We start from the raw sequence: 13,212 nt of genomic DNA on the forward strand, positions 1-13,212 counted from the left end.
CCAACTCCTCAGCCTCCCACTCCCCCCTCCTCTCCTTTCCTTTCCTTTCCCTTCTCTCTCTCTCTCTCTCTCTCCCCGCGCCCCATACCCCTAGCCCTACCCAAACCCCTTCCCTGTGCCCAGGGCCTGGTCGCACTGTACGTTACAAAGCAGCGACAACAGCCTTTGTTGCTTACTTACCTGGCCTTTGAGATCCTGCATCCCGAGGGGAGTCGCGGCTCGGTGTAGGAGGGGTGTGAGTAGAAGGCGGCGGGGTGAGGTGGGGGTACCGGGCCGGGGCCAGGGCCAGGGCCGGGGCCGGACAATCCCCGGGTCCCAGGCCGTTCCAGGGATAATAGCGGCCACTCAGCCAGGAGCGGGGAGACACACCGCGCACGCGCACTGACCGCGGGCCGGCGCCGGGTCAGCACGCATGTGCAGTGGCATTCTTCCTCCCCGACGCGATGCGCTGACCGGGCCTGCGCAGAACCGGACCCGGCCGGGCAGCGGTACGCATGCGTAATACCAGTGTTTCAGAGCAATGGGCAAGTGGTTCTGGATGTCCTGCAACAGAGAGGAGAGAGTGGGGAGCTTGTGGCACTGATTACCACAGCAAGCAGAAAATGCCAAAACACTGAATGTTTTCAAGAAGGAGTTAGAAATGGTTCTTAGGGCTAAAAGAATCGAATGGTATGGTGATAAAAAGGGAACAGGGTCCTGAGTTGGAAGGTAAACCATTGATCATATTGAATGGTGGACAAGGCTCAAAGGGCTGAATGGCCTGCTCCTACTCTCTATGTTTCTATGTACCAGTGCATTACGTCCTCTTGACTGCATGTGTAGGCAGACCTGGAGCTTACCTTGGAGGAGCTGAGTGCACGGAGCAGACTGGAGGCTTGAAGCAGAGCGAGGACTGGGGTTTGGCACCAGCGGACAGAGCACATGCAGAGGCCCTGTCCTGACCGTAATAAAAAGTGAAAGAACCTGCGGATGCTGTTAATCAGAAACAAAAGCAGAAGTTGTTGGAAAAGCTCAGCAGGCCCAGTGACACTTCCTTTGACGTTAACTCTTATTTCTCTTCACAAATGCTGCCAGACTTCAGAAGAAGGGTCCAGGCCCGAAACGTCAGCCTTCCTGCTCCTCTGATGCTGCTTGGCCTGCTGTGTTCATCCAGCTCTACACCTTGTTATCTCGGATTCTCCAGCATCGGCAGTTCCTGCTATCTCTGCTGCCAGACTTGCTGAGTTTTTCCATCAACTTCTGTTTTTGCTACAACATCATGTTTATTTGAAATTTTTTAACCTGGCTGTAAAGTCAATCATTTAATGATGTCTTCTTTCTAACTTTTTTTTTAAACTCTGTAAAGTAATGCAACTACTTTTTATTCCTCTTTTGTATCCAAGATTTGTACCAAGGTACTTATACCTAAAAAGGCACCATAAGAGGCAGACATGGTAAAAGCTTTTCGCTGTACTCCTACAATGGAGTACACATGACAATAAAGGACATTTTGTGCTACTCTGTGTTTCTGTGAGTTTTCCAGCTCGTTATGCAACCTGAAGATTGAAGTCCTGTGCTGCTTATAGCTATTCCTGCCAGGTGACCTGGTGTAATCGTAGACCACCCTCCTCTAGGACCTGATTGACACCCGGTTCCAGTCAATGGGAGCTGTGTGCAGCGGCCATCATAGACTGTTAAATAGTCATTGGTCATGATGCCAGTATTTGGTGTGCATTGTGGAGGCAACCTGCAGCCTTTGTTTGTGTTTGCTTTTGCTAGATGTAATAAAAGATCATGTTTGGATTGTCCGATTATTTGCCTGTCTGTGATGTGACTCTACTGGACAATGACAATATGTCAGTGGACACTGGGGTCAGAGTAATGGTAATATAGAGAGGGTGTTTAGATGGAATGTAGCTACAGACTGGTAAACTGTATACCTGGTGGTTCGATGAGACAGAGAGAATGAAATTACATGTCTGATGGAGTTAGCCATGCTGGCTATGTGATGTAAGCAGGATGCCTTTGTGTCAATTGTGGCATGACATTGCCGGAGAGGGACAATGCTGGATTGCCAACACTTATCCTGGTGCACAGCAAGCGTAAAATCATAGAATCCCACAGAATAGGAGAGGCTCCCACGAGGAGCTCGAACAGTTCATCAACTTTATTAACACCTTTCACCCCAACCTAAAATTCACCTGGACCTCTCTGTCTCCATTTCTGGTAACCGCCTCAACACTGACGTCTATTTCAAACCCACCGACTCCCACAGCTACCTGGACTACACCTCCTCTCACCCACCCTCCTACAAGAATGTGATCCCCTACTCCCAATTCCTCCACCTCCGCCGCATCTGCTCCCAAGATGGGGTGTTCCACTCCCGGACATCAGAGATGTCCTCCTATTTCAAGGACCACAATATCCCCCCTCCAGTGATCAAAAATGCCCTTAACTGCTTCTCTTGCATTTCCCGCACCTCTTCCCTCAAGCCCCCAACAAAAATAAAGACAGAATCCCTCTGGTCCTCACATACCACCCCACCAGCATCCGCATACAGTGTATCATCCTTCACCGCTTCCGCTACCTACAATATGACCCCATGACCAAAGAGATATTTACACCTGTCCCTACTCCTCCATCCAAGGCCCAAAACAAACTTTCCATATCCAACAAGGGTTCACCTGTACATCCTCCAACCTGGTCTACTGTATCCATTACTCCCGATGTGGCTTCCTCTAAATCGGTGAGACCAAGCGCAGACTTGGTGACCAATTCACGGAGCATCTGTGCTCGGTACGCAATAATCAACAATGCCTTCCGATCACTAACCATTTTAACTCCTCCTCCCACTCCCTTGATGACATGTCCATCCTGGGCCTCCCCCAGTGCCATAATGACGCCACCCGCAAACTGGAGGAGCAACACCTCATATTCCACCTCAGGACCCGACAGCCTGAACGTGGATTTTACCAGTTTTAAAATCTCCCCAACCCCCTGGCCTCATCCCATGTCCAGCCCTCCTCCTCAACCTGACACAACCTGTCCATCTTCTCTCCCACCTATCTGCCCCTCCCTTCCCACTGACCAAGCCCCACTATCCTCAACTGCATCCACCTATCAGGCTCCCAGCTACCTTCCCCCAGCCCCACCCCTCCTCCCTTTATTTATTTCCCAGCTCCCTTCCCCCTCCCAATCATAGATTGATTGATCCTACAGTGTGGAAACAGGCCGTTCGGCCCAACAAGTCCACACCGACTCTTGGAATATCCTACCCAGACCCATCCCCCTATAACCCACCTAATCTACACATCCCTGAACACCTGGGACAATTTAGCATGACCAATTCACCTAGCCAGCACACCTTTGGACTGTGGTGGACTGTGGGAGGAAACCAGAGCACCCGGAGGAAACCCACGCTGACACGGGAAGAATGTGCAAACACCGCACAGACAGTCACCCGAAGGTGGAATCAAACCCGGGTCCCTGGCACTGTGAGGCTGCAGTGCTAACCACTGAACCACCGTGCCACCCAAATGATGGAGGGTGTAAACCCGAAACATCGACTTTCCTACTCCTCTGATGCTGTCTGGCCTGTTGTGTTCCTCCAGCTCCACACTATGTTGACTTTGACTCCAGCATCTGCAGTTCTTGCTATCACAGGCGAAGCCCTTTGGCCCATTAAGTCTGTTGCCAAAGCTACGCTAAATCTAGGCCTTTAAAAGATGACAAGTGACACCAGTCTTTTAGTGTATGTTGCTTAGTGGCGAGTTGTTCTGGGATAGGTGGGTGGTATGATGGAGATGGAATTCAGCCTGACGGATACAATAGGTGTGAGGGAGTAGTTATTGAGACTAGTATGGTGAAATATGGGGAGAAATCTCACTAGGCTGTGCAGTGAAAACTTCACCAAAAAACTCAACACAACTCACACTCAGCCAGATTGAGTCTTATGTTGCAGTGAATGACCACCACATTAACTACTTTTTTTTAAAAAAATGGTGTCAGATTTCATTTGGGAGACTGACTGATTCACTTGGGCCATCAGCTGGAATCATAACAGTTGGCCTCAAGTTTTGTGACCTTACTTGACCTCCAAGGCCACTAGATATCCTAATGAGCAATTTTCTCCAACCTAACATCCCAGTACAGCTCTTCCATTTGGCTATTAGGGTCATAAAGATGTACAGCATGGAAACAGACCCTTTGGTCCAACTTGTCCATGCCAATCAGGTTTCTTAAATAAATCTGGTCCCACTTGCAAGCACTTGGCCCATATCCCTCTCAACCCTTTCTACTCATGTCCCCATTCAGATGTCTTTTAAATGTTGTAATTGTACCAGCTTCCACCACTTCCTCTCGCAACTCATTCCATAACAGTCAGCTGTGCAGATTTACTGCTGGGTCAGACAGCAGTGCGGGTTTATTTCTCCATTTCATTCACTTCACATATGATCACTGTCTTTGTCCTCCTTTCTAAATCGCTGTTGTTTTGATCTTTTCTCGCCCCCCCAAAGTTCCAAATCAATGCAACAGCTTATAAGACAGTAATTACTGCTCCTAGAATTCGAGGAAATCAGCTCCAACACTGAAAATACCTCAAAAAAGGAGCAGATCTTACAGCCACAATTTTTCCTGTCCTCCATCTTGGATTACCGAGAATCCTTTCTTTTCTTACAAGAGAGGTCATTGCATTTGCAAGGTTGTTCAATGTAGACAGTCATCCATGAGACATTTAATAAGGGGATATAACAAAATCTAAAACTCAATTTGTGTAGCAACACAAATAGTACAAATATATAATGGCAAGACATAAAAGCTAAATGGGTAAGCTTTGATAAACCGTCTTCTCTTGTCCTTGACATTTTTCTTGACCTTGAATTTCTAATGTTCTTGCCAAGCATTTTGGTTTAAATCAGCTGTCAGGTTGCCACTCGTCTCTGTGACATTTGTTCTGGCAAGAAGTTCTATTTACAGCAGAACAGTTGTTTGTGGGGGTAGGAATGATCTTCCCAAGGGAAGATTGTGTCTGCTCATTTCTTCACACTGTACTGTCCTACACTGTCATCCTCAGTTCCTTCCAAAAGTATCCCATTTTCTACTGTAATATGTATGGAGCAATCCAACTAGAGGAAAAGGATACAAGGTATTTTCCCATTGACTTCCTCATGTGCTTACTGGATATACAAGCCCTCTTCATGAAGGATCCTGCACATGTCAATAGCTGTTATCCCATTGAGGGATAGCCTTCTGCCATCACCACTGGAAATTCCCTGGTTACACCAATTGCCATGGTTCGTAACACCAAACCTTGGATCTATCCCGTGACCTTTGGGAAACTTACAAGAATGGAACATGTTTCTTGTATCAAATGCCCTTGCTAAGTAATTGAGCTGAAACTTTAGGTCCTTTTACCGGATTTTGTATTTCTACCCAATGGCATGGTGAGCGCACAACCTGAAACTACACAGAGGGCTTGTTAGCGGCACATTTTCCTATAAACGTCACATTGCAGATAACACTGCTGGTGTCACGTTTGGGAGCTGGATGACTTTTACCTCTACACTTGGCAACTGTGTCTATCTGGTGGCATGTCAAAATTAACAACTGCAAGAAATAATACACCAAAACTGCACCAGGCAAGCCTAGTAGATGTTAGTGCAACAATCATGTCCAAAATGTGGTCAGTAAAATGATCTGAAGTAGGAGAAACAGAAACAATGGACAGGAAAAGATTGTTGACGATATTCAAGGGTGCAACCTTAAGCTCTGTGTTATGAGCTTTAGTGTAAAAGAACAACTTGCTTAGTGTTTTTCCATTATATTCTGAAACTCTATAGGGCTCAATGTGTAGTTCAAATCCCTTCATTGGAAAAACTTAAGGCAGAAATCTCAGATATTTGCTTCTTGTTGGTTGAAGAAGAGAAGGCAACAAGAGTGGCATCATATTTCAGTCAATCTCACATTGCCTGACTTCCAATTCCTTATGTCATGAGATACATTGTTTTGTGGGGACAAAAATATTATCCCATACAATGAGAGACTTGGTTCTCATTGAATCTTCTGTGTAGGCAACATTGTGCACACACACAAGCTTCCCACAAAGACCTATGGCCAATTAATTTATTTCAATGATATTAGTTAAGGGATAAATTCCCCCGGATGGTAGGGCACAGTTGTAGCAGCTAAGCATCCCTTTAATAATTCTGTGCTCAAATCTCTGCCCTGGGACTTCAAACCACAATCTCCTGGCTCAGATTCTTAAAACAAAAGCCGTATTTATCCTGAGGTCAATCACATAATGTCTAGACAAAAGAAGAACCCACATATCATCTGGGGTGGCACAGTGGCTCAGTGGTTAGCACTGCTACCTCATAACATCAGGGACCAGGCTTCAATTCCACCCTCAGGCAACTGTCTGCATAAAGTTTGCACATTCTCCTTGTGTCTGTGTGGATTTCCACCAGGTGTTCCAGTTTCCTCCTACAGTCCAAAGATGTGCGGGTTAGGTGGATTGGCCATGCTAAAAAAATTGCCCATTGTGTCTTGGATATGTAAGTTAGATGGATTAGCCATGGTAAATGTAGGGTTACAGGGAAAGGGTAGGGGGATGGGCCTGGGTGGGATGGTCTTCAGAGGGATAGTGTGGATTTGTTGAGCCAAATGGCCTGTTCCACACTGCAGGGCTTCTATGATTTGCCAACATTGTTTCTGAATAGCATATAGAATGTTACTGTTGGCTTATCCTCATGCAAACTGAATCTTTTCTTCATCGTGCCCAATCACTGATTGGATGCCTATAGTGTTGCTATGTGATTCTATATGGATTTTGTTTTAGTCCATGCGTCAATGCTTCATTTTGTTTTTCAGTCACCTTAAACAGTGCATTTGATCCTCAGGTCCATTTCTCCTCTTTGATTGACCTTCCTGTTTACTCCTTATTTCTGTATCACATCCTGGACAAAAAGCTAGGCTGAGTATATGTCACTTGGGATCTAGAAAAGCATGCCTGAAGATAACCACTGTGAGAAAATGAAAGCTCAGGAACTGCCCTGTTTGATCTATACCAATGGGATAGCTGAATAGGAATGGATGACCAGGATCCATTGTTGCAAAGGAATAACAGTGGGTGGAAGGTACTTATTAAACTGCTCAAGGAATGTAAATTTACATGCTTTGTTATTATCTTCATTGTATGAGACGATGAAAGGAGCCACACAAGCAATGCATAAAATTTAGCAATTCCTGAGTGCTCATCGAATCCCTACAGTGTGGAAGCAGGCCTTTCAGCCCATTGAGTACACACCAACCCTCTGAAGCTCCCCCCTCCGATCATAATCCTGCATTTCCCATGACCAATCCACCTAACCTGCACACCTTTGGACTGTGGGAAGAAACTCACTCAGACACAAGAAGAACATGCAAACTCCATACAGACAGTCACCCGAGGGTGGAATCGAACCCGGGTCCCTGGTGCTGTGAGGCAGCAGTGCTAACTGCTGAGTCACTGTGCTGCTGAAATGATGTGTGGCCAAATTTCATCCAAACTCCATCTACAAGTTCGCTAATGACAACACCATTGTAGGCCAGATGTCAAACAATGACGAAACAGAAAGTAAGGAACAGATAGAGTGCTCAGTGGCATTGAGTAAAGATAACAATCTCTCCCTCAACGTCAGCAAAACTAAAGAGCTGATCCTTGACTTCAGAAGTGGAATAGAGGGCATGGTCCTGTGTGCTTCAGTGGAGCTGAGGTGGAAATGTTTGAGACCGTCAAGTTCCTAGGAGTGACGATAATCGACAATCTGTCTTGGACCTCCCACGTAGATGCGATGGTTAAGAAAGCACAACAACACCTCTTCTTCCTCAGGAGGCTAAAGAAATTTGGCATGGCTGTAAGGACTCTCACCAACTTTTACAGATGCACCGTAGAAAGCATTCTATCTGGATGCATCACAGCCTGGTACGGCAACTGCTCTGCTAAGAATTGTAAGAAACTACAGAAAGTTGTCAACACAACCCAGACCATCACCCAAGACAACCTTTCCATCTATTGACTCCATCTACACTTCTCGCTGCCACAGAAAGGCAACAAACATCATCTAAGACCCCTCCCACCCCAGTTATAATCTCTTCCAATCTCTTGGCAGAAGTCAGGCAGAAGTACAAAAGTTTAAACACACCTACCAATAGGTTCAAGAACGGCTTCTTCCCCACTTTTATCAGATTTCTGAATGGATGCCTCAAATTTCAAATGTAATGTTGATCTTGCTTTTTAAACACTTTCTCTACAACCGTAACTTGTATTCCTCGCTCTGTCCAACCACCCTATGATCTTTGTTTAGAAGTGCTCTTTGATGGTTTAAATATTTCCACAGCATCTTTTATATTCATGTGTAGAAGAGCAAACAGGTTTAATCTCTCATCTGAAGAGACGAGCAGCAATGAAACACAGAAACCACCAAAGGCATAAGTTGAAATTTCAATTGTCTATAAGTCCACTCCAAGCTGATCTGACTACCACCTTTTCAGTGCAATGCAGCTTCAGAGAGCCTTCCTGCAAACATAATGATCATGCCTATTTTTGTTAAGACCTTTACTGGGCATTTCTCTTTAATGTTCAGCTTGAACAGCGCATTGTCTGAACAAGTCCCACGCAGAAGAACTTACTTATAAACTTCATGGCACCACCATGCCAGTAAATAGTGAAAAACAAAAGGGTCTTGCTGTGCCCTAATTGCATTTGAGCACCAACAAAAGAATCTGCTACACGTTTAGTGTCAAATGGTTTTAATAATCTGCAAACAAATTCTTACTCACAAGCCTTCCAGCATGGAGTGAACATCTGACTCGTTTTTACAACAGTTAATCAAACAACAGAGTTTAATCATAGTGTGTGCATTTACTGCAATGACACGCAAAGAAAGAGGTTGTATTTAGATGGCTGTTTTCACAACCCCATGGTATCCCAAGTCAGTTTGCAGCCAAAAAAGCACTTTTAAAATGTTGTAATTGTTCTAATGAAGGAAACATGGTGGCCAATCTGTGCACAGCAAGCTCCCACAAACTGCAATGATGATGAGCATTACCAGATAACTCGTTTTAATTACTGGTTGATATCAAGTGCTATCAAGCTCAGCAATAATCTGCTCACTGACGCCCAGTTTGGTTTCTGTCAGGGCCACTTAGTGCCTGACCTCATTTACAGCCTTGGATCAAACATGGACAAAAGAGCTGAATTCCAGAGCTGAGGTGAGAGAAACAGCCCTTAACATCAAGGCTGCATTCGACCAAGTGTGGCATCAAGGAGTCCTAGCATAACATAGTGTGAGGTCAGTCATCCCAGCTCCAGGGCATCTCTGCAGGAGTTCCTCAGGGTAGTGCCCTAGGCCCAACCATCTTCAGCTGCTTCATTAATGACCTTCCCTCCATCATAAGGTCTGAAGTGAGGACGTTCACCAATGATTGTAAAATATTCAGAACTATTTGCAACTGCTCAGATACTGAAACAGTCCATGTTCAAATGTAGCAAGTCCAGGGCATATTCCAGACTTGGCTAAAAAGTAGCAAGTAGCATTTGCACTACATAAATGTCAGGCAATCACTATCTCAAATAAGAGACAATCTAACCATCACACCTTGACATTCAAGGGTGTTATCATCACTGAATCCCCCACTATCAACATCCTAGGTGTTAGCACTGACCAGAAACTGCTCATATAAATACACTGGCAAATGAGCAGGTCTGAGGATAGGAATACAATTGTGAGTAACTCACTTCCTAACTCTTCAAAGCCTGTCCACCATCCACAAGGCACAAGTCAGGAGTGTAATGGAATACGACCCACCTGCCTGGATGAGTGCAGCTCCAACAATACTCAAGAAGCTTCACACCATCCAGGACAAAACAGATAACTTGATTGATACCACATCCACAAAGATCCAGTCACTGCACCACCGACGCTCAGTAGCAGCAGTGTGTACTACCTACAAGATGCACTGCAGAAATTTACCAAAGATCCTCAGATAGCACCTTCTAAACCCACAACCACTTCCATCTAGAAGGACAAGGGCAACAGATATATGCACCTGCAAGTTCCCCTCCAAGCCACACACCATCCTGACTTAGAAACATGTCATTGTTTCTTCAATGTTGCCAAATTAAAATCCGGGAATTTCCTCCCTAATGGTATCATGGCTGTACCTACAGCACACGGTTCAAGAAAACAGCTCACCATTACCTTCTCAAGGGCAAGCAGGGATGAGAAAGAAATGCTGCCCTTAACGTAATTAGTTGTCTGCTTTAAATTGTTACGAAGACTATAAACTTCACCCCCTCCCCCAACACTCAGCCTTATTTAACAGCTACAAAGAAATTACCTATTGCACAATATAACCTTTCTATAATGTCATTTAATGTCAAGCCTAAATACTTTCTGATCCTGGCACTCTGATGCCCTTTTGGTTAATGTTGCAACTCTCAGTAATCCCTGTGACTTCCCAATGTGTGACTCTGGGTTTTGACAGAGTGCGATTGGAATTCATTGTGGATCAGTGCTCACAGGTCCTGACATAGCTCCTGAGTTCAGCAGCCAGTTACCTAACAATCTAAAACAAAATCCTTTCTGGCTCAGTCAACAAGCTTAATAGTTGAATGCAACTTCGTTGAATGTCTTTTCATTTCATTTTACTAATTAAACAGTTTTTGACAGAACTGTTTTTTTAGTTGTAGTGCATCACACCATACCAGCTTAATGGTGTTATACTTTCATGATAGAGCATGCAGACAATATTGAAAAAAAACATGAGATGACAATTATCCCAGTTGTTTATTCAGTTGGAAATTTTGCACTTGATGTATCTGGTATTTGGTTTTGTGGGTCCTATGATAAGCTTTGAGTTTTCCCAAGAATGTCAAATGACCTTTCAGTGTCACTGGGTCAAAATCCTGGAACTCTCCTGAAACAGTGGGTGTACCTAAAGCACATGAACGGCAGCAGTTTCAGAAGGCAGCTTACCACGACCTTCTCAGGTAAGGACAATAAATGCTGACTTAGCTGGCAAAGCCCCCATCCCATGAATGTGTAAAAAAAAACGACCATTAATGGCAACTTTATATACCATTGGCTCCCAGAGCTGTTATTAACAAAGATTGATTTTGGAACAGGTTTTAAAAGCTATTGCTTCAGATAATGTAGTCCACAACAGAACTGAGGACTTATCGAGTGATTTGAGAGCAAATTTATTCTGGGTTATCTAGTTTTGGAGATTCAGCAAATATTTACAACTTCTGATCCTGCAATTGTTATCTTTGTGTAATGCTTAACTGAAAAGTTTTACACAATGGATATTGAGACCCGTCATCCATCCTTCAGCCTTATCCACACATTTAACAGAATAAATGCTGCCAGGTTTTTAGTTGTTTTATGAAGAACAGACCGGAGATCTCACTCCTTTTAAAGCAATGGAAGGGCCATGCCCTGGACTTTCAAACAAAAGTAGAATACTGTGGATGCTGGAAATCCAAAACAAAAATAGAGAATGCTGGAGAAACTCAGCAGGTCTGGCAGCATCTATGGAGAGAGAAACAGAGCTCAAGAATGGCTCCCCTTCAGAAATGAAGAACTGAATGCAGTTAATCCTGTTGAATTTCTCTTACATTCTTTGTGCTTGTTATACTCTGACTAAATGGTGAAGGCTTAATAATTAACAATAACATGGGGCAGTAGAGTGGCTCAGTGGTTAACACTGCTACCTCACAACGCCAGGGACCTGGGTTTGATCCTACCCTCAGGCAACACTCCGTGTTGAATTTGCATGTTCTCCCTGTGCCTGTGTGTGTTTCCTCCTGCAGTCCAAGGACATGCAGATTAGATGGATTGGCCATGCTAAATTGCCTATAGTGTCCAGGAATGTGCAGGGTAGATGGGCTAGCCACAGGAAATATGGGAAGGGGGGGGGCGGTGGCAGGGCAGGATTCTCCATGAAGGGGTGGAGTGGACCTGATGGGCCAAATGGCCTGCTTTATATGGTGCACGACTAATGTATGCTTCCTGACAGTTCGTTCCTGAGAAAAAGAAGGGGGCAGTTACACCTCTGTGTTTTCAGTCCAATTTCTTTTTCAGATTTGGTCTTTCAGATCACTTGGCAGATATCTCTCCTTGTCTCCGTGTTTGCCGAATTCTGAGGCAACTCGCCGTGTTCTCAGGGGTTGAAAAGAAAATCCTACAGACAATGTTGAACTATCAGCTATGGCTCAGGGAGTCGGAAAGTCCTAGATTCGAGCCCTGCCGAAGAGACTTTGGCACAAAATTTAGGCCAGGTCTTCCCAAAGTGCGGTCATTGACTGAAATTTTGAGAGAGAGAAAGGTTGAGTCAGCAATGTCTGCTTTGGAGCTCTGGCCAAAGTTCTCAATGAGAGGGTCATGACAATTTTTAAGCCTCAAAATGGGCTCACTGAGTGCAATGCTTTGGATGCACCGGTCTAGGCTGAACTTCCCAGTGAAGTACCAAAGGAATGTGGTATTGTTAGAGGTGCTGTCTTTCTGATGAAGGGTAAACTGGGGCTCAGGTGGATACAAATGATCCTATCACTTTATACAAAGAAGAACAAGGAGTTCATCCACATGTCCTACTCAATAGGTATCATTCAGACAACAACTAACAAAAACACATTAACTAGCCACAATAGTCTTGCTTTCCATAAGCTATTATTGGTTGCGAGGGACGTAGGGTTGATGTGAGCTTGCAGAAAGACACTAGATTATTACACCAGCCATGTATCTTTTTGCAATTCTTTAGCAATATCATTGGGACAAGTGATTTATTTGAGTAGCAGGAACTATGCCGGCAAAAGGACGGAGGAAATACTGCAAAGGTCCAATCAGTGACTGCATTGCCTGTGTTTGGAGGTGGAGGGTCAGCATCAGGGTGATGGAGGCGGAGGGTGGGGATTAGGAGGAGATGGAGGTGGAGGCTGGGCATTGGGGTGATGGAGGTGGAGGTTAGGGATGAGGGGCAGATGGAGATGGGAGGTTGGGATGAGGGGGTGATGGAGGTGGAGGCTGGGCATCGGGGTGATGGAGGTGGAGTGTGGGATGAGGGGGAGATGGAGGTGGAGGTGGGGGATGGGGGGGAGATGGAAGTGGAGTGTGGAACGACGGGGAGATGGAGGTGGAGGCTGGGGTTTGGGGGAAATGGAGGTGGAGTTTGAGGATGTGGGGAGGTGAGGGT

At 45.1% G+C, this 13,212-nt stretch overlaps 1 protein-coding gene across 6 annotated transcripts in view; it reads right to left on the reverse strand.

The window, feature by feature from the left end:
• The window catches only part of tmem94 (transmembrane protein 94), a 121,291-nt gene extending 120,889 nt beyond the window's left edge, over positions 1-402 (reverse strand). For 5 of the 6 annotated variants that reach the window (XM_048610716.1, XM_048610718.1, XM_048610719.1 and 2 more), the window contains exon 1: positions 181-402. Coding sequence is in view for 1 of the 6 variants with exons in the window: in XM_048610717.1 (XP_048466674.1) it covers positions 181-201 (21 nt within the window). In the remaining 5 variants the exon portion in view is untranslated. The remainder of the gene's footprint in view (positions 1-180) is intronic. The other variant, XM_048610717.1, reaches the window with a different exon arrangement.
• Between the last annotated feature and the right edge of the window lie 12,810 nt (positions 403-13,212).

This window comes from Rhincodon typus, chromosome 23 (assembly GCF_021869965.1).
Source record: "Rhincodon typus isolate 14 chromosome 23, sRhiTyp1.1, whole genome shotgun sequence".
NCBI classification, from domain to species: Eukaryota; Metazoa; Chordata; class Chondrichthyes; order Orectolobiformes; family Rhincodontidae; genus Rhincodon; species Rhincodon typus.